Genomic DNA, 19,735 nt, shown 5'->3' with positions numbered 1-19,735 from the left:
TCATTGCAGCACTATTTACCATAGCAAGACTCTGGAAACAACCAAGATGCCCTTCAACAGACGAATGGCTAAAGAAACTGTGGTACATATACACAATGGAATATTATGCAGCTGTCAGGAGAGATGAAGTCATGAAATTTTCCTATACGTGGATGTACACGGAACCTATTATGCTGAGTGAAATAAGTCAGAGAGAGAGAGAGAAAAACGCAGAATGGTCTCACTCACCTATGGGTTTTAAGAAAAAATGAAAGACACCCTTGTAATAATAATTTTCAGACACAAAAGAGAAAAGAGCTGGAAGTTCCAGCTCACCTCAGGAAGCTCACCACAAAGAGTGATGAGTTTAGTTAGGGAAACAACTACATTTTGAACTGTCCTAATAACGAGAATGTATGAGGAAAATGGAGAGCCTGTCTAGAGTACAGGCAGGGGTCTGGTGGGGAGGAGGGAGACTTGGGACATTGGTGATGGGAATGTTGCACTGGTGATGGGTGGTGTTCTTTACATGACTGAAACCCAAACACAATCATGTATGTAATCAAGGTGTTTAAATAAATTAAAAAAAAAAGAAAAGAAAAAAAAGAAAATACCCAAATAAGAAAAACAAACAAACAATGTGGTCATTTTCCAATATTTAATGTTATAAGTATCTAAAACAGAAGTACAATAAACCCAACATATACTATATTCAAGACCATGCAAATAAAGATGTTTCCTTCTTGAAATCATCGATTCTAATATGAGGAAGGGCACACCCAGCTTTGCTCAGGGGTAATTTCCTATTAGACTCTGGAAACCATATGGGATGCCGGGATCAAACCCAGGTTGATTACATGCCAGGCAAGCACCCTACCTGCTGTACTACCTCTCCAGCTCCAAAATCATCAATTCTAAATGTCAATTAATTCTAAATATTTCAACATATTTAAAACAAACCAAGTATGTTGGCTTATTTCTGCACTCCTCTGGAAGATCTGAACTTACACCTGACACAGATTACAGTATATAACACGTGAGTGAGTGGGGAAGTAATGTAAAATAAGGAAAGTTGTGTTCAGTCTTGGGTACATCCCAACAAGTCATAGTAGACAAGGTAACTTTTCAAGGGCTCGTTTTCTCATTAAAAACAATAAACAGGTCGGACTTGATGTTTTCTAAATACTTTTTAGGACTATGATTCTAAAGTCTCAATTAAAATTTTAGATTGTGATTCTAACATTTCAGATTCATTTTTAGATATCATAATACTGTTGCACTAAATGTAAAATGTCTGACTACACTGAATACCTTCTTCTTTTTGGGGGGAGGGGCACACCTGGCGGCACTCAGGGGTCACTCCTGGCTCTGCATTCAGAAATCACTCCTGGCAGGCTCAGGGGACCATATGGGATGCTGAGGATCAAATCTGGGTCCATCCTGGGTTGGCAGCATGAAAGGCAAATGCCTTACCACTATGCTATATCACTCCAGCCTCCTGAATACCTTCTGATACATTTATTATTAGAAACTATCCACACATAAAATTTGAGTTGTGTTTTACTCCTTATTTTTCAAGTCAGAAACAGTAATTCAGAACCCAACATTCTATTTTTTAAATGACCAGAATCATAAAACTTAACAATCACAGTACTGAGGCTAGAAAAATAATATATTTAAATATAATTAATATAATAGTTTTTTATAATTAACATAATGTTCAAACCAAAAGAGCATTAGCGATCAGAGCTTCTTATGAAGGATATTTCAATGACAATTTACTGCATACATGGACATTCAAAATTTGTGAACATTACAAGCTTGGGGGAATGTTCAGTTCAGGGCCTGAAAGATATAGCACAGCAGGTAGGGTTCTTGCCTTGTACAAAGCCAATCCCTAACCATAGAGCCAGGAATAAACCCCTGAGCATTGTTGGGCATGGCCCAAAAACCATAAAGAAAAAAAAAAAGAAAAATAAATAAAAGAAGATAAAAGAAAAGATGGGCCAGAGAGATAGCATGGAGGTAGGGCATTTGTCTTGCATGCAGAAGGACAATGGTTCGAATCCCAGCATCCCATATGGTCCCCTGAGCCTGCCAGGAGCAATTTTCTGAGCACAGAGCCAGGAGTAATCCCCCTGAGCACTGCCAGGTTTGACCCAAAAACTAAAATTAAAAAAAGAAAAAAGAAAAGAAAAGACATGATGATGAACATGTAGTGAAAATAAAAAATGACCAGACTGGAACACCAAACCCAAAGTCAATGACAGAATAGATACCCAATCTACAACAAGCTGCAAAGTGGAGACCAGTTACACTAGTATTCTGGAGGGGCAGGGGGTAAAGGAGGGAGATATGGGATACATGCTGGGAACAGGAGTGGAGGGAGGACAACATTGGTGATGGGAATGCCCTTCATTCATTGTCACTATGTAAATAATTCTATGTAATGCACTTCAGTCACAATAAAGATAAAATAAAAAGACATGATGAAAGTTCAGTTTATATATCGAAATACAGAATCAAAATTATTCTAAATTTCTTGCAGACACATTTATAGGAAAAAACTTTCCCCTCATTTTCCTACTCCCAAGTCCTAAAGGGGAAATTTTTCAATTATGCAGCAACTTGGTAATAATTTATAAATAAATGTCCAGCTATAAGAATAATTTAACATTTCCTCTTCAATTTGTTTTTTATAGCAGATATGTTAATTTCATTTTGAACATGATATGCTAAATATTCTGAGCTTCCAGGTATGAAGTCATGTAATTCCCCAAGGTATTTCTTCATAGCATCAATTGATATATACCCTACAAAATGAAAAAAAAATAACATATGCATTTGAAATTCTATTATACTAATTGCCTATCTATAATGATTTATTAAAGATAGCTAATGATTGGGGCTGAGATGTGTTAATAGTAGAGAACTGACTTAGCATGTGTGAAGTCTTGGATTTTTTTTTTGGTGGTTTTTGGGTCACACCCAGCCAGGAGTAACCCCTGAGCACCACCAGGTGTGGCCCAAAAACCAAAAAAAAAAAAAAAAAAAAAAAAACCTGAGGTGAAGAACCCAACTAAGATGCTTCTATATACTAGCTTTCAGAAACATGAATGTTTTTAGTGTGTTTTGGGCCATACTTGGCAATGGTCAGGTGTTACTCCTGGAGGGCTCGGGGACCATATGGGATGCTGGAGATAGAATCCAGGTCAACTTCGTGCAAGGCAAACACTATCTGCTGTACTCTCTTTTTTGTTTGTTTGTTTTGGCTTGGTTTTGGGTCACACCCAGAAGCACTCAGGGGTTACTCCTGGCTCTATGCTCAGAAATCGTTCCTGGCAGGCTCAGGGGACCATATGGGATGCTGGTATTTGAAGTTCTGTCCTGCATGCAAGGCATGCCCTACCTCTATGTTATCTCTCTGGCCCTTTGTTTTTGTGTTTAGGCCACGCTGATGGCGCCCAGGGGTTTCTTCTGGCTCTGCACTCAGAAATCGCTCCTGGTAGGCTAGGGGGAACCATATGAGATGCAGGAGATGGAACCTGGGTCCGTCCCGGGTCAGCCATGTGCAAGGCAAGCGCACTACCGCTGTACTTTCTATCATTCTGGTCATCTCGCCCCTATGATTGTTATTTTAAGCAGCTAAGTAAGTTTGGGAGTAACTTGTCCCATCAAAATAGGTAACATATACTAATAGTCCATTTTAGGCTTCCAAACATTTGGTTTGTTATTTTGGGGCCACTCCCAGCGGATTTCTGAGCTCAGAAACTGCTCTTGGAAGGCTTGGGGGAACTATAAGGGATACTGGGAACCGGGGATTGCTCCAGCCTAAGCTAAATATTTATGATAATTAAAAGTTTGGCCCCCACGCCAGAGGGGCATTATGGCCTGATCTGGTAACCTGGGCCTTGGGGGATGGGATGGGTGGAGCAAAACTCTGCCCCATCCATTCATTCGCAAGCAACGGAGGCAGAGCTGGGCCTGGAGAAACTGCACGCCAGGAGTTTGGTCCCTTGCACTAGCATGTGGAGAGCACTGGGCTGGACAGCTAGCCAAAGAACCCCTGGACAGCTAGCCAAAGCAGATTTATCTCAACCTTTTTTAAAAGCGCGCGGGCGCAAAAGACATATACTCTTTTTAACATAGTCCAAAAATATTCTTATTCTTGACTATTTTTAGGTAAAGAAATGGAATATACTATGTATGGAGAATAGCACTCAAATAGATTTCTGAAGTCAGTGTCTAAGTAAACATTACTTTCTATACAGTTGTCCTATCTGACTACAAAGCCTTAGCCTTAAACATTTAATCTATACAATGTATAGAGCCCTTCTTCTCTATTGCCTTTCCATACCCAGAGACCTCTCTACCCCCCCCCCATATCCCAATCTGGATTTATTATCTCCCCCTTTTTTAACCCTGTTTACCCTCAGTTTTTAACTCGTTAGGCACCAAGACCGTCCTCCTTCCTAACAGACCACCATCCAGCTCCTCAATGAAAGACACCCTCTTGATACCTCATCTGTTGTCTCAGCAAGAAATCTCAACCAATAAGCCTCCTGTCTCAAGCTTGTGACCCCTCTTACCCTCTTCAAATCGTGGATTGTTGCATGATACCGGATTCAGCTGCAGCAAAACCCCTAGTCAAGGACACTATAGGACTCTGAAATGCCACAAATCATATATTAAAGTCTATGATATGAAAAAGTACCTTGGCTTTCGCTCCCCACAAGAATATGTCAGAAGACCTAATTGGGGCCCGGAGAGATAGCACAGCAGTGTTTGCCTTGCAAGCAGCCGATCCAGGACCAAAGGTGGTTGGTTCGAATCCCGGTGTCCCATATGGTCCCCCGTGCCTGCCAGGAGCTATTTCTGAGCAGACAGCCAGGAGTAACCTCTGAGCACCGCCGGGTGTGGCCCAAAAACCAAAAAAACAAAACAAAAACAAAACAAAACAACAGAAGACCTAATTGGGAGGCCTATATTGCCTACGTTAACTTAATACCTTTGTAAAAATGTATCTTAAGATATGTATTCCTAAACATACAGATAGCCTCCCCAATCACTTTCTTCTTTCAAATACCTTTTCTCCCTTTTTCTTTCTCAATTTCCTTTTATATATATATATATCAATTTTATCTTTATAATCTATTTTTTATATATACATTTTATCTCTACCCTTACCAATTTTGGTGTTGCTGGGTCAAAAACCAAGGAAACGTCTTGCCTGGGATAAAAGCTCAGACCACACCACATATACTGTACGTGTGGTCTGTCATCCTTACCTGGAATAGCACCAGCAATACAAAAGGACAACACACATTTTGTATAGGCACAGTAAATAAGGGGAAATCATGGACTCAGACACAAGATCTTATCTTCTAGGATAAGAACTCACACTTTTTATACAAGGGCGCCTCCCATCCTGGACGTATGTCATGTGGATACAACTCAGTCTCCACGAGATTGGACAGTGTTAGTTCATTCTCAAATCCCAAATCCCAGACGTAGAACTGAAACAAACCCATGCAACAACACCAGGAACTAAGCTGCATTGGGAGATATACTTGTGCCAGTGTTAATATGACAATGAGGACAGCGAGGAAATGAAAACTTGACCTAAGACCAGGAGGTCCTATCATATCACCTAACACTAAGTGGAAATTAGAAGAAGTATCGTCCTTTGAACTATAGAAAATAAAAGCACTAACTACAGAAAACTGACTTTGAAAACTGTGACTGAACAGAACCTACCTGGAGACCATTAAGAAAAACCCTACCCTAGGCTATAGCCCAGGTCTTTTACAATAAAAAGACTTCTTAGTACAGAGGCCCAATTCTGACAACAAAGACTGAGCAGAACCATTGGAACCATAATTTCCTAGACTTCAGCTTAGGGAACGAGCAAAAACACGGAGCACATGATACAGAAAACTGAACACACCAACAATGGTGGAACAGTACCTCAAGAACCTTAAAGACTCTATCCTGGGCCCTGTCCTAGGACCTACGCAAATACCAAGATTGCTTGCTATAGTGGCCTTATTTTCTCCACAACAGAGAAGAAAGGTTCCTGACACCACAAAAACAAAAAACAACAACAAAAAACCAACCAAACAAACAAAAAACCCTGGGATATGGCAATGAGAAGGTATGGAGCCAGTGGTTGTTCCCATGACAATATGCTTCAAGAATGGAGAAACCCTGAATCTCTTAGGCCACGGGAATTTCCTTCCTTCCCCAACACTTGCTGTGCCTATACAAAAAAAAAAAAAAGGTGGGGTAACATAAACCCTGCCACTGCAGCACCTTTTCTGGTGTTGTTTTGTCTTATTTTTTGTTTGTTTTTTGATATTATCTTCCTTCTCCTTTTTCTTCCACCTTTTTCTTTATTTTCCACTTTTGTGGATATTATTAGGTAATTTTTTTTTTTAGTAGTTGATTCCAAATTCTTTCTCCTCTTTTCCTTAACCTTTTAACCTCCAACAGAATAGCATAATTTGAATCATTCAGCCTCATAAATTGAGGGGGGAAAATGATACCAGGACCAGTCATATGAACATGTAATATAAATAAAAAAAATGACCAGAGTGGAACACCAAACAGAATAGATACCCAATCTATAATAAGCTGTAAGGCAGCGAGCATTTGCAGTAGGATTCTGGGGGGTAAAGGAGTGAGATGTGGGAGACATGCTGGGAACGAGTGGAGGGAGGATAACATTGGTGGTGGGAATGCCCTTCATTTATTGTCACTATGTATCGTAAATAATTCTATTTAAATGAACTCAGTCACAATAAAAAAAAAAAAAGTTTGGGAACCTAGGGGCTAGAGCGTAGCATGGCGGGTAGGGTGTTTGCCCTGCATGCTGACGAGTGAACCCAGTCCCTCAAGCTGATTTATTAGCACAAAGCCAGGAATAACCCATGAGTGCTGCCAGAAGTAGCCCAAAAACCAAAATAAATAAATACATTTTTGGCTTGACATATTTTTACCTGTAAAATACTAATTGTACAATGTTACAAGCAAAAATAGTTTAATATATATTGCGGGGGACCACAACTGACTGTGCTCAGGGCTGACTCCTGAATCTGGGCTCAGAAATCACTCCTGGAAGTGATCAGGGGACCATTTAGGATGCCAGGGATTGAACCTGGGTCTGCCTGGTGCAAACAAAGTGCCATATCTACTGTACCTCAGCTCCAGAAGATTACAATTATTAATATTTTTCCTTTTATCAATCCCATATGCCAGGGGTCTCAAACTCGCGGCCCGCAGGCCATTTGCGGCCCTCCGTACAACATTTTGTGGCCCTGCCCTAGAGGAATCTTGTTTTGTTTTAGTTTTATGGGTCACACCCCCCAATGTTCAAGGCTGACTTTGCACTCAAGGATCTCCCCAACTTTGCCTCCTGAGGCCCGCAGGTAAATTGAGTTTGAGACTCCTGCCATATACAGATGTCAGTTAGAACTTCTACTTATGGATGAAACAGTGATATAAAATTAAAGAGAATCTACATATCAGTCATAAAAGATCTCCCCAATAACTTCCTGGGTGTTTATTTTATGGGACATTTAACAATGTCTGGAGACATGGCCAGTCATTTTAATTTGCTGGAGAGTGAGATGATACGCTACTGGCATCTAGTGGTAGAAGCCAGAGTTGATGCTTAAACCTTCTATTTAAACTTGCTGTTCTTTCTGGGTGATTACTCCCATTTTTCTGGAGGTGAAGGTGGCATACTTAGCAATGCTGGAGGCTTATTTCTGGCTCTGTACTAGGAGGTCGTTCTCAGCAATGCTCAGGGACCAGGCGGTTCTGGGAGTTGAGCCTGGATCCCTGTATGCTACACTTCTTCAATTCGTTCTATTTTCAGAGATCTAACATTCATTGAATTGAGCCCATTTTTAGGAGACAGTACATTTATATTCATAAAAATGATATAATTGTCTAAAATAGAATTTTTGCTACTAATTGAGTTAATACATGTCTACTTCCCCAAAAGAAGTTATTCCTTTCTATATAAGTATATGAACATGATACAAAGGAGGAAGTATCTGTCATTTTACATTAAAACTGAACACTAAGTGAATTCATCCTAAATGAAGTTTTCTTTTTTTTTTTTTGTTTGTTTGTTTGTTTGTTTGTTTTTGGGCCACACCCGGCATTGCTCAGGTGTTACTCCTGGCTATCTACTCAGAAATAGCTCCTGGCAGGCACGGGGGACCATATGGGACACCGGGATTCGAACCAACCACCTTTGGTCCTGGATCGGCTGCTTGCAAGGCAAACACCGCTGTGCTATCTCTCCGGGCCCTAAATGAAGTTTTCTTACAAGAGTTATTCAATGTCTAGGGGCCAGCGAGTTGGTGCTAGAGGTAAGGTGTCTGCCTTGCAAGCGCTAGTGAAGGAAGGACCGCGGTTCGATCCCCCGGTGTCCCATATGGTCTCCCCAAGCCAGGGGCAATTTCTTTTTTTCTTTTCTTTTTTCTTTTTCTTTTTTTTTTTTTTTTTTGGTTTTTGGGCCACACCTGGTGACGCTCAGGGGTTACTCCTGGCTATGTGCTCAGAAGTCGCTCCTGGCTTGAAGGACCATATGGGATACTGGGGGATCGAACCAAGGTCCGTTCAAGGCTAGCGCAGGCAAGGCAGGCACCTTACCTCTAGTGCTACCGCCCAGCCCCTACCAGAGGCAATTTCTGAGCGCTTAGCCAGGAGTAACCCCTGAGCATCAAACGGGTGTGGCCCGAAAAACCAAAAAAAAAAAAAGTTATTCAATGACTGTTTAGAAATATAAAGATGAAGCAGGGGCCAGAGCAATAGTACAACAGTAGGGCATTTTTGCCTTGCATGCAGTCAATTCAGGACAGACGGTGGTTCGAGTCCTGGCAACCCATATGGTCCCCAGTGCAGGCCTGCCAGGAGTGATTTCTGAGTGCAGCGCCAGGAATAACCCCTGAGCGCTGCTGGGTGTGACCCAAAAAACAAAACAGGGCTAGAGAGTTAGCACAGCGGTAGGGCGTTTGCCTTGCAAGCAGCCCACCCAGGATCAATGGTGGTTCGAATCCCGGCATCCCATAAGGTCCCCTGTGCCTGCCAGGAGCGATTTCTGAGCACAGAGCCAGGAGTTACCCTGAGCGCCTCCGGGTGTGGCCCAAAAACCAAAAGCAAAACAAAACAAAACTAAAAAGAAAGATGCAGCAGAGAGATAAGTTAACAGGCTGAGCATTTACTTGCATGTGGGAGGCCTGGGTTCATTCCCTAGCACCAAATGAACCCCTAATATGGAGCCAGGAGAAGTCCCCAAATACTACTGGGTATGATACAAATAAATAAAGAAAATATTTTTTAATCCTCTATGTTTACCTGTTTGGTCTTTCTATAGGGGGGCACACTCAGCATTCTCAGGGCCTACACTTGGCTCTGTGCTTTCCCCTTAATTGGGTTACTCTTAACTTGTTTTGTTTTGGGGCCCCAATGGGCAGTGCTCAGAGGCTACTCCTGGCTCAGCACTCAGAAATAATTCCTGACGGGCTTGGGGAACCATATGGGACAGCAAGGATCAAACCAGGTCGGCCTTGTGCTAGGCATTAAACGCCTTACCCACTGTGCTATCACTCTGGTCCCCATGTACTCTAATTTTTTTTCTTTTAGTTCCATTATGTACTCTAATTTTTACATTAAAATACCTGTTACCATGTTGTTCACTGGATAATTCTGAAGAGGCAGGTACATTTGTTTTTCTATAACTGGAGTCCTTGTAAAATGCTTTTCTGTGCTGTAAAATTAAATATACATAAGGTCATATTTATTATTTTTTACTTGTTTTCCAAATGAAAACTCATTGCAGGAAATTTATATAGTAATTCATATTTTTACATTATTTCAATTTTATTGAGTAAGAGCTAAATTATTTTCTATTCCTAATTAATAGCAGGACCCAAACAAATAGTTACGATTTCCTTGGCCACTTTTTTTTGGGGGGGGAGGGCACACCTGGTGGGGCTCAGGTGTTACTCCTGTTTCTATGCTCAGAAATCATTCCTGGTAGGCTGGGGGAACCATATGAGATGCTGGGGATCAAATCTGGATCCCAGGTAGGCTGGGCTATCGTTCGGGCCCTTTCTTGGCCACTTTAGAAAAGAAATGTTTAGGGCTTATGACTCATTGACTTAAAGTGACTCTCCAAAAAAAAAAAAGTGACTCTCCGCAGGTGTAAAACCTCCCATACAAACCCCATTGTTGCAGCCAGGGAGATAGCACAGCAGTAGGGCAAGCCACCTGGGAGGGACCTGGCTCGATTCCGGCATCCTATATGGGCCCCCAGCCTGCCAGGGCGATTTCTGAGTACAGATTTAGAGGTAACCCCTGAGCACTGCTGGGTGTGGCCCTAAAACCAATCAATCAATTAATTAAAAACAACCATTGTAGCTCTCCCACATGTGCCTATGTGCTTTGACCACCCATTCATACATTATAGCTTTAAAAGTATTTATCTCAAAAAGACACTCACTGGTGGAGTCTTAGGCACATGATGTTGTTGGGTATAATTTTCTTTTCTTTTTTTTTAATATATGGAACGCTTCACGAATTTGTGTATCATCCTTATGCAGGGGCCATGCTAATCTTCTCTGTATAGTTTCAATTTTAGCATATGAGCTGCTGAAGCGAGCACTAATTTTATACATCAATATCATAAACCAAAATAAATAAATAAAAACAAAAAAAAGGGCTTTTTGTTTTCCAGTTTTTGGGTCACACCCATTGGTGCTCAGGAGTTATTCCTGGTTCTGTACTCAGGAGTTTAGGATGCCAGGGTCAAATCTGGATTGGCCACATGCAAGTCAAGCACCTTAACCACTCTGTACTATTGCTCTGACTCCAAATAAAAACATTTTAACTGGGGCCGGAGAGATAGCATGGAGGTAAGGTGTTTAGGTCATTGGTTCGAATCTCAGCATCCCATATGGTCCCCTGTGCCTGCCAGGAGCAATTTCTGAGCCTGGAGCCAGGAATAACCCCTGAGCACTGCCAGGTGTGACCCAAAAACCACAAAAAAAAAAAAAAAAAAAAAAAAACACATTTTAACTAAAATAAAAAATCTTTAAAAAATGTTGGGCCACAACCAGCAGTAAGCAGAGGTGACTCCTGGCTTGGTGCTAGGGGGTGAAGGTGGGCATGTCATTGAATTATATGAATTCAGTACCTTTTGGATAATTCTTTGTTGTGATCTGTTGCCACTTCACTGCTTGTCTCAAGCAACTTTATTTCACTTGGTGATACTTCATGCTGTCAGGAATAAAAGAAGTCACATTCTCTGTTTTTTGTTTTTGTTTTGGTTTTTGGTTTTTGGGCCACACCTGGTGACACTCAGGGGTTACTCCTGGCTCTGCACTCAGAAATCACTCCTGGATTGGTGGACCATAGGGGATGCCGGGATTCGAACCACCGTCCTTCTGCATGCAAGGGAAATGCCCTACCTACATGCTATCTCTCTGGCCCCAAAAGAAGTTACATTTTTTTTGTTTTGTTTTTGGGTCTCACACAGCAGCACTCAGGGGTTACTCCTGGCACCACACTCAGAAATCACTCCTGGCAGGCTCGGGAGACCATATGGGATACCGGGATTCGAACCACTGACCTTCTGCAAGCAAGGCAAATGCCCTACCTCCTTGCCATCTCTTTAGCCCCAAGAAGTCACATTTTTAAAAAATTAGCATATTGCCAGAGGCATAGTTCTGCAGTAGAGGACATACCTTTCATGTGTGGTACCTTTTTTTTTTTTTTTTTTTTTTTGGTTTTTGTACCACACCCAGCAGTGCTCAGGGGTTACTCCTGGTTCTGTGCTCAGAAACTGCTCCTGGCAGGCTCGGGGGACCATATGGGATACCAGGAATTGAACTCAGGTCTCTCCTGGGTCGGCTGCGTGCAAGACAAATGCCCTACTACTATGAAAAGTATTTATAAACTTAGGCACATTCAATCTATTGTGCTGAGAAATCTCACAAAATTTTGCATATACATATATGTTATATTATATATTTTTAGAGATAAACCAGAAATGTTAAAATACCAGTTGTGGTTTTTATAAGACAGTAAATCTTTAGGTTTTGTTTGTTTGTTTTTGTTTTTTGGGCCACACCTGGCAGTGCTCAGAACTTACTCCTGGCTCTGCATTCAGAAATCACTCATGGCAGGTTCCGGAGACCATCTGGGATGCTGGAAATCAAACCCAGGTCCATCCCAGGTCAGCCGCATGCAAGGCAAATGCCCTACTGCTGTGCTATTTCCCAGACCTGTTTTGTTTTGATTTTTGGCCACACCCATTAGTTCTGCCTGACTCAGGTGACCACATAAATGGCAGAGATCAAACCCTATGAGTTGTGTACAAGGCAAGTACCCTACCCACTGTACTATCTCTCTGGAACCAGAAGTAAAACTTTGATCCTATCGCTTTCCAATTTTTTTTAGTAGAGTAAAATAGTTATATTTGGAAGGATTTATTTAGTGGAATTCATGGGATGGGAGAAAAAGGGATGGGGAGAGAAAAAGAGAAAAGGAGAGAGAAGGTGAAGGAAACCTTTCTTTTTCTTTTTAATTTTTAAAGATGTATTTAATGTGGCCATCTTACTTTTATTGATAAAATATTGAGGAGACCAATAAAGGTATTAGTGATTTAAATTTTCTTAATTTCTTTCTTTTTTTTTCCCTTGGTCACACCCAGTGGTGCTCAGGAGTTATTCCTAGTTCTGTGCTCAGGAATCACTCCCAGAAGGCTCAGGGGAGCATATGGGATGCCAGGAATCAAGCCTGGGAAGGCTGAATGCAAGGCAAATGCCCTACCCACTGTGCTATCACTCAGGCCCCAATTTTCTTAATTTCTAGGTTTCCTATGAACTACAAATAAAAAAAATGATGAATAAATTATGTTTCCTCTTCAAAATTAAGTGGAATGTTTATCTATAGATTAATAATTAAACATATATAGAGGACGGAGTAGTGGTGCTGGGCATAAGGCGTCTGCCTTGCGTGCACCAACCTAGGACAGACCTCGGTTTGATTCCCCAGCATCCCATAAGATCCCCCAAACTAGGAGCAATTTCTGAGCACATAGAACCCCTGAGTGTCACCAGGTGTGGCCCCAAAACCAAAACAAAATAAACAAAAAACAAAAATAATTAAACATATATTAAGCTTTTACAAAAGAGTATGTGAAAGTTACTTAGATACTGGTACCCTATTACAAAACATATTTTCTTAATAGGTTCTTGGAAAACTCTATTGTTAGGTTATTTTTTAAAAATACATAAAATCTTTATATAAGCACCAGGATTACAAGCATGATTGTAGTTTGATTTCAGTCTAGCAGAACGTCCCTTCACCAGTGCAACATTTCCACCACCAATGGCCCCACTTCCCCCACCCCTGCCTGTATTCGAGACAGGCATTTTACTTCTCTCATTTTTTAACATTGTCAAGCTAGTAGTTAGTGTAGTTATTTCCCTAACTGCACTCTGTGGTGAGCTTCTAATTGTGAGCTGGTCCTTTTGGCCCTTCAAGCCCTTAACCCTATTGTCTCTGGGCCTTATTACAATAATGTCTTTAATTTTTCTTAAACCCACAGATGAGACTATTCTGTGTCTATCTCTCTCCCTCTGACTTATTTCACTTAGCATAATAGATTCCATGTACATCCACGTATAGAAAAATTTCATGACCTTCATCTTTCCCGACGGCTGCATGATATTCCATTGTGTGTATGTACCACAGTTTAGCCATTCATCTGTTCAAGGGCATCTTAGTTGTTTCCAGAGTCTGGTTATTGTAAATATCACTGCAATGAATATAGGTGTGTGGAAGGGATTTTGAGTTGTATTTTTGTGTTCCTAGAGTATATCCTAGGAGTTGTATAGCTGGATTATATGGGAGCTCAATTTTCCGTTTTTTGAGAATCTCCAATTGTTTTCCATAAAGACTGGACTAGATGGCATTCTCACCAGCAGTGAATGAGTTTCTGTCTCTCCACATCCCCACTAGCACTTGTTGTTCTTGTTCTTTGTGATGTGTGCTAGTCTCTGTGGTGTGAGATGGTACTTAATTGTTGTTTTGATTCGCCTCTCCCTGATGATTAGCGGTGTGGAGCATTTTTTTCATGTGCCTTTTGGCACATTTGTATTTCTTCTTTGAGAAAATGTCTGTCCATTTCTTCTCCCCATTTTTTGATGAGGCTATGTTTTTTTCTTATTAAGTTCTGTCAGTACCTTGTATATTTTCGATATTAGCCCCTTATCTGAGGGGTACTGGATTGGGTGAACAGTTTCTCCCATACTGTGGGTGGCTTTTGTATCCTAGGCAATTAGGTCATAATTTTATTCTAAAAAATAACAATATTTCCCAAATTATTTTCTAGTATTCTTTTTTTTTTTTTTTTGGATTTTGGGTCACACCCATAATGCACAAGGGGTTACTCCTGGCTATGTGCTCAGAAATCACTCCTGGCTTGGTGTACCATAAGGGACGCGGGGGAATCACCATGGTCCGACCTGGGTCAGCCTCATGGCAAGGCAAACACCCTACCATGCGCCATCGCTCCAGCCCTATTTTCTAGTATTCTTATAGTTGTTATTAAATAAAATACTACTATACTTTCAATGCTCTTATTATTGTAATTAATTAGAGTCTACATCAATAACTTTTGTTTGTTTGTTTTTGGGTCACACCCAGCAGCACTCAGGGGTTACTCCTGGCTCTATGCTCAGAAATCGCTCCTGGCAGGCTTGGGGGACCATATGGGATGCTGGGATTTGAACCACTGTCCTTTTGTATGCAAAGCAAACACCCTACCTCCATGCTATTTCTCTGGCCCCTACATCAATAATTATATTTAAAGAACAAGGTCCTTTATTAATCAATTATACAATTTCTAGACTAAGACATACAATGAAGTTATTTCCTACTTTTTTGGGGGGGTGGGCCACACCCTGCCAGGCTCAGGGGGTTCTCCTGGCTCTGAGCTCAGAAAATACTCCAGGAAGGCTCGGGAACCATATGTGATGCAGAGGACTGAACCCAGGTTGGCTGGTGCAAGGCAAACACCCTGCCCACTGAACTATGGCTCTGGCCCATGTTCTACTAATTTTTCAGTAGGGAAAAAAAAAAACCATTAGATTGAGGAAAGTTGCTTCAGCTTTGCTAGTAACTGTTTATGTGAACTAACACAAGTCTTTTCTTTCTCTTTCAGTTTTTACTTTGTTTTTTTTTTTTTTTTGGTGGGGGGGCGGTGTTGGGCCACACCCGGTGACACTCAGGGTTTACTCCTGGCTATGTGATCAGAAATCACTCATGGCTTGAGGGACCATATGGGACGCTCGATGATCTGACCCACAAATGAATTTGTTTATTCATTTCATTGTTGGGGCCACACCATATCATCTACTAGGATCACACCAGGAGTTGTAGTCTGGAGTGGAGAGGTACATGAGGTGCAGGGGATTGAGGTGCAGGGGATTGAACTCAATCAAGTTCTAAGCACATGTCATCCTAATGACTTATAAACAAAGAAAATGAATAATCTTTAAGATCCTTTAGCTCTAAAGATATTTTTGGTTTTAAGGGGCCAGAGCGGTAGCACAGTGGTAGGGCGTTTGCCTTGCACGTGGCTGACCCAGGTCAGACATAGGTTCGATTCCCTACATCCCATATGGTCCACCTAGCCAGGAGTGATTTCTGAGCACAGAGCCAGGAGTGACTCCTGAGTGCCACTGGGTGTGCCCCAAACAAACAAACAAAAGATATTTTTGGTTTTGGTTTTATTGCACTGTTATTATCATTATTTTGATTTTGGCTACATTTGGCAGGGCTCAAGGTTTACTCTTGGTTCTGAACTTCCAGATCATTCCTGGTGGTACTCAGGTAATCACTGGGGTGCTGGGGACCAAACCTGGGACAGCTCTTCCAAGGCAAATGTATCCTTGTACTATCACTTTAAGCCCCTTCAGCTCTAAAGTTTTCTAAAATTATCTTCAATAGTTACTGTTAAATAGTAACCATACTACCACCATTTACATCTGTAAGCACTGGCAAGATTTTAGATCTTACCATAATAGAGTCAAAGATAGCAAAAGAACTATTATTTTCAGGTAACATAGGGAAAAAAAGAAGTGGGGGCTGGAGTGATAGCACAGTGGTAGGGTGTTTGCCTTGCACACTGCCAACCCGGGATGGACCCAGGTTCTATCCCCGGCATCCCATATTCCTCTGAGCCTGCCAGGAGTGATTTCTGAGTGCAGAGCCAGGAGTAAGCCCTGAGCACCTCCAGGTGTTGCCAAAGAGAGAGAGAAAAAAAAAAGAAGAAAGTGAATTTATAAAAGCAATATAAAATATTTCAATTAATTGTTTGGCTTTGTAAATACTCAAAAATTTCTTTCATGCATTTTTTTTGGTTTGGGGGCCACACCTAGCAGTGCTCTGGGCTTACCCCTTATCTTACACTCAAGGATTACTCCTGGAGGAGTTCGGGGGTCCATATAAGGAAACTGGGGATCAAACCCAAGTAAGATGTGTGCAAAGCAAGAATCCTAACCAATGTACTATCTCTCCAGCTGCTAAAATTATTTTCTTCCTAACTTTAAAAATTCAAACTGAGGGCCCGGAGAGATAGCACAGCGGCATTTGCCTTGCAAGCAGCCGATACAGGATCAAAGGTGGTTGGTTCGAATCCCAGTGTCCCATATGGTCCCCTGTGCCTGCCAGGAGCTATTTCTGAGCAGACAGCCAGGAGTCACCCCTGAGCACTGCTGGGTGTGACCCAAAAAAACAAAAAACAAAAAACAAAACAAAAAAAAATTCAAACTGAACTGTAAAGTTGACACAGGGTCAGAGAGAATTCAGTTGGCTGGAGCACATGTTGCTTATGAGACAAAGGGACTAATCACTAATGCACTTCACTTCTAATATTTAACTACATTTTCTAATAAAATGTTTTTATCTTTATAAACCACTACGACAATTAAGAAACCTAATTTCTTAACATTTAGTTCTGCAGCCCTACTTAAATTTACAAAATTGAGGGGCCGGGAAGGTGGCGCTGGAGATAAGGTGTCTGCCTTGCAAGCGCTACCAAGGAACAGACCGCGGTTCGATCCCCCGGCGTCCCATATGGTCCCCCCAAGCCAGGGGCGATTTCTGAGCACATAGCCAGGAGTAACCCCTGAGCGTCAAACGGGTGTGGCCCAAAAACCAAAAAAAAAAAAAAATTTACAAAATTGAAAATGATCAATTATGGCATTTTCTTCTCCTAATTCTTTTTTTTCCAATACATCCTGTGATTCCTAGAGAACCATGAATATCAGGGATTAAGCCTCAGGGGCTTCAGTATACAAACTATGTGCTCTAGCCCTATGAGTTATCTCCTAGTCTCTTCCTTTTTTTTTGGGGGGGGGGGGTCACACCCAGCATCGCTTAGGGGTTACTCCTGGCTCTGCACTCAGAAATTGCTCCTGGCAGACTCTGGGGACTATATGGGATGCCGGGATTTGAACCACCGTCCTTCTGCATCTAAGGCAAATGCCCTACTGCTGTGCTATATCTTCGCCCCTTCCCCCTTTTTTAATGAAAAAGAAAAACTAGAAAGCTGGAAAGATACCCATGAATTAAAGCACTTGCCTTGCTTGTGGTTAACCCCATTAGATCCCATATGATCCCTTGGAAAACTGCCAAGAGCAAGCATTACTGGGTGCAGCCCAACAATCCCAATCCTTCACCCTCTGAAAAAGAAAATTCAGATTCTAAGAAAAGTTTATGCTTCACAAACTTCACATTTGGCTATTAGTCCTTTAATCTAGAACAGTCTTTCTACCCTTTTTGCCTTTTTTTGTTTTGTTTGTTTTGGGGCAATACCTGGTGACACTCAAGGTTTTCTCCTGGATATGCACTCAGAAATCGCTTCTGGCTTGGAAGACCATATTGGATGCCAGGGGATAGAACCGCAGTCTTTCCTGGGTTAGCACATGCAAGGCAAATGGCCTACCGATTGTGCCACTGTTCTGGTCCCTACTCCTCCCTTTCTTTACTTTTTTTTTTTTTTTTTTGGTCACATCCGGCAGCATTCAGGGGTTCCTCCTGGCTCTACGCTCAGAAATCGCTCTTGGCAGGCTCGGGGACCATATGGGATGCTGGGATTCAAAACCACCATCCTTCTGCATGTAAGGCAAACACCTTACCTCCATGCTCTCTCTCTCTCTGGTCCCTCCTCCCTTTCTTTTCTTTTCTTTTCTTTCTGTTTTTTTTGAGAATCACTATGAAACTGGATTCTTTTAAACTTCATGTAATATAATTTGCCACTGTTGTTCTTTCAGATACTCAAATTTAGCTATTACATACTTTTTTTTGTTCTGTTTTTTTTTTTATTTGTTGTTTTGTTTTTGAGGAGTCAGACCTGGTAGTGCTCAGAGGTCCAAGAGTTAATTAAACCCAGGTCTCATACATGTATCCACCACAACTTGGGCCACAATTTTAGTCTTGTTTAAGATTGAGTGGGGTGTATGCAGGGCAGGGGAATACCTAGGTGACAGACTGTTGCGCCCCACTCAGGAAGGGCACACATCAAAAAAGTGTTGCACTCCTGAAAAAGAATTATTTGCCAAAAAGGCCCGCTTAGAGCAGTCAAAATCAGTTGACCCTTTGCGTGGAGTGTTTGGCCATAATTCTAAAGTGGCTGTCACTATCTCTCTCTTTGTTTTTAACCATTATTAAAAAATCAGGGCCCGGAGAGATAGCACAGCAGTGTTTGCCTTGCAAGCAGCCGATCCAGGACCAAAGGTGGTTGGTTCGAATCCCGGTGTCCCATATGGTCCCCCGTGCCTGCCAGGAGCTATTTCTGAGCAGACAGCCAGGAGTAACCCCTGAGCATTGCCGGGTGTGGCCCAAAAACCAAAAAAAAAAAAAAAAAAAAAATCAGACCTTAGTAATTCTTTCTAACAAAGAAGGACAGTACAAATCCCGCCAAAAGTCTCCCACTAACCAGCTCTTGTGATCTTTGCTACTTTGGTGCCACGATCATGTTTTTCCCAAAAACTTAGCTCATAGTAAAGTAATTTTCAGTTTTCCCCAAAAACTCTAAAACATTTCTCTCTCTTCCCACTTCCCTGAAAATTACCTATTTTCTCCTGCTTACCCAAAACAAAGCTAACCCAAAACAAAACTTCTTTTCAACTTCAGTATCGGTTCTTTAATGTGCAAATTTTATCCATGGTCTTTCATTCTGTTTCCCTAACTATCTCCCACTCTCTTTGATGTCAAAAATTATACACCCTGCATTCCAAACCTCAACCTTAAAAGCTACCCAGCTCAAAAAATAAATTTGTCTTCGTCTTTCTAGACGCAAGTCCCCATGCATTCTGTGTGGTCTCATTCATTTCATATTTCATAATTCATATTTCATATTCGCCTCTTCGTGCTCCCGCTTGACTTTCAGTGGGATAAGAACCCACTAAGGTTATGCTTAGGGACTTTTTATCCCATTAGGATAAAACAGTCCCAGCAACAGACCATGCAGTGTTGATCAAAACAGGGTGGACTTGTTCAGGAGCCGTGGCACTAACGGTAAGGTGTCTGCCTAGCAAGCACTAGCCTATGATGAACCACGGTTTGACCCCCCGGCATCCCATATGGTTCCCCAATCCAGGAGCAATTTCTGAGCACATAGCCAGGAATAACCCCTGAGCATCACTGGGTGTGACCCCAAAAACACAAA

General features: G+C 41.6%; 1 protein-coding gene and 1 non-coding gene across 2 annotated transcripts in view; both read right to left on the bottom strand.

Annotated features, from left to right (window-relative positions):
• Nucleotides 1–2,649: 2,649 nt before the first annotated feature.
• TERB2 (telomere repeat binding bouquet formation protein 2) overlaps nt 2,650–19,735 on the bottom strand; it is a 31,114-nt gene continuing 14,028 nt past the window's right edge. Inside the window, exons 5-7 of the mRNA XM_049782512.1 lie at nt 11,189–11,271; nt 9,672–9,760; nt 2,650–2,792 (exon numbers count right to left, since the gene is read on the bottom strand). Coding sequence (XP_049638469.1) covers nt 2,650–2,792; nt 9,672–9,760; nt 11,189–11,271 — 315 coding nt within the window. The remainder of the gene's footprint in view (nt 2,793–9,671; nt 9,761–11,188; nt 11,272–19,735) is intronic.
• On the bottom strand, nt 10,551–10,657 carry LOC126021514 (U6 spliceosomal RNA). The gene has a single exon (XR_007500025.1). It is a non-coding gene; the product is annotated as a U6 spliceosomal RNA (small nuclear RNA).

The sequence above is a fragment of the Suncus etruscus genome, chromosome 10 (genome assembly GCF_024139225.1).
Source record: "Suncus etruscus isolate mSunEtr1 chromosome 10, mSunEtr1.pri.cur, whole genome shotgun sequence".
NCBI lineage: Eukaryota > Metazoa > Chordata > Mammalia > Eulipotyphla > Soricidae > Suncus > Suncus etruscus.
Note: the sequence above shows the minus strand (reverse complement) of the source record. Positions and strands in the feature narration are given on the sequence as shown.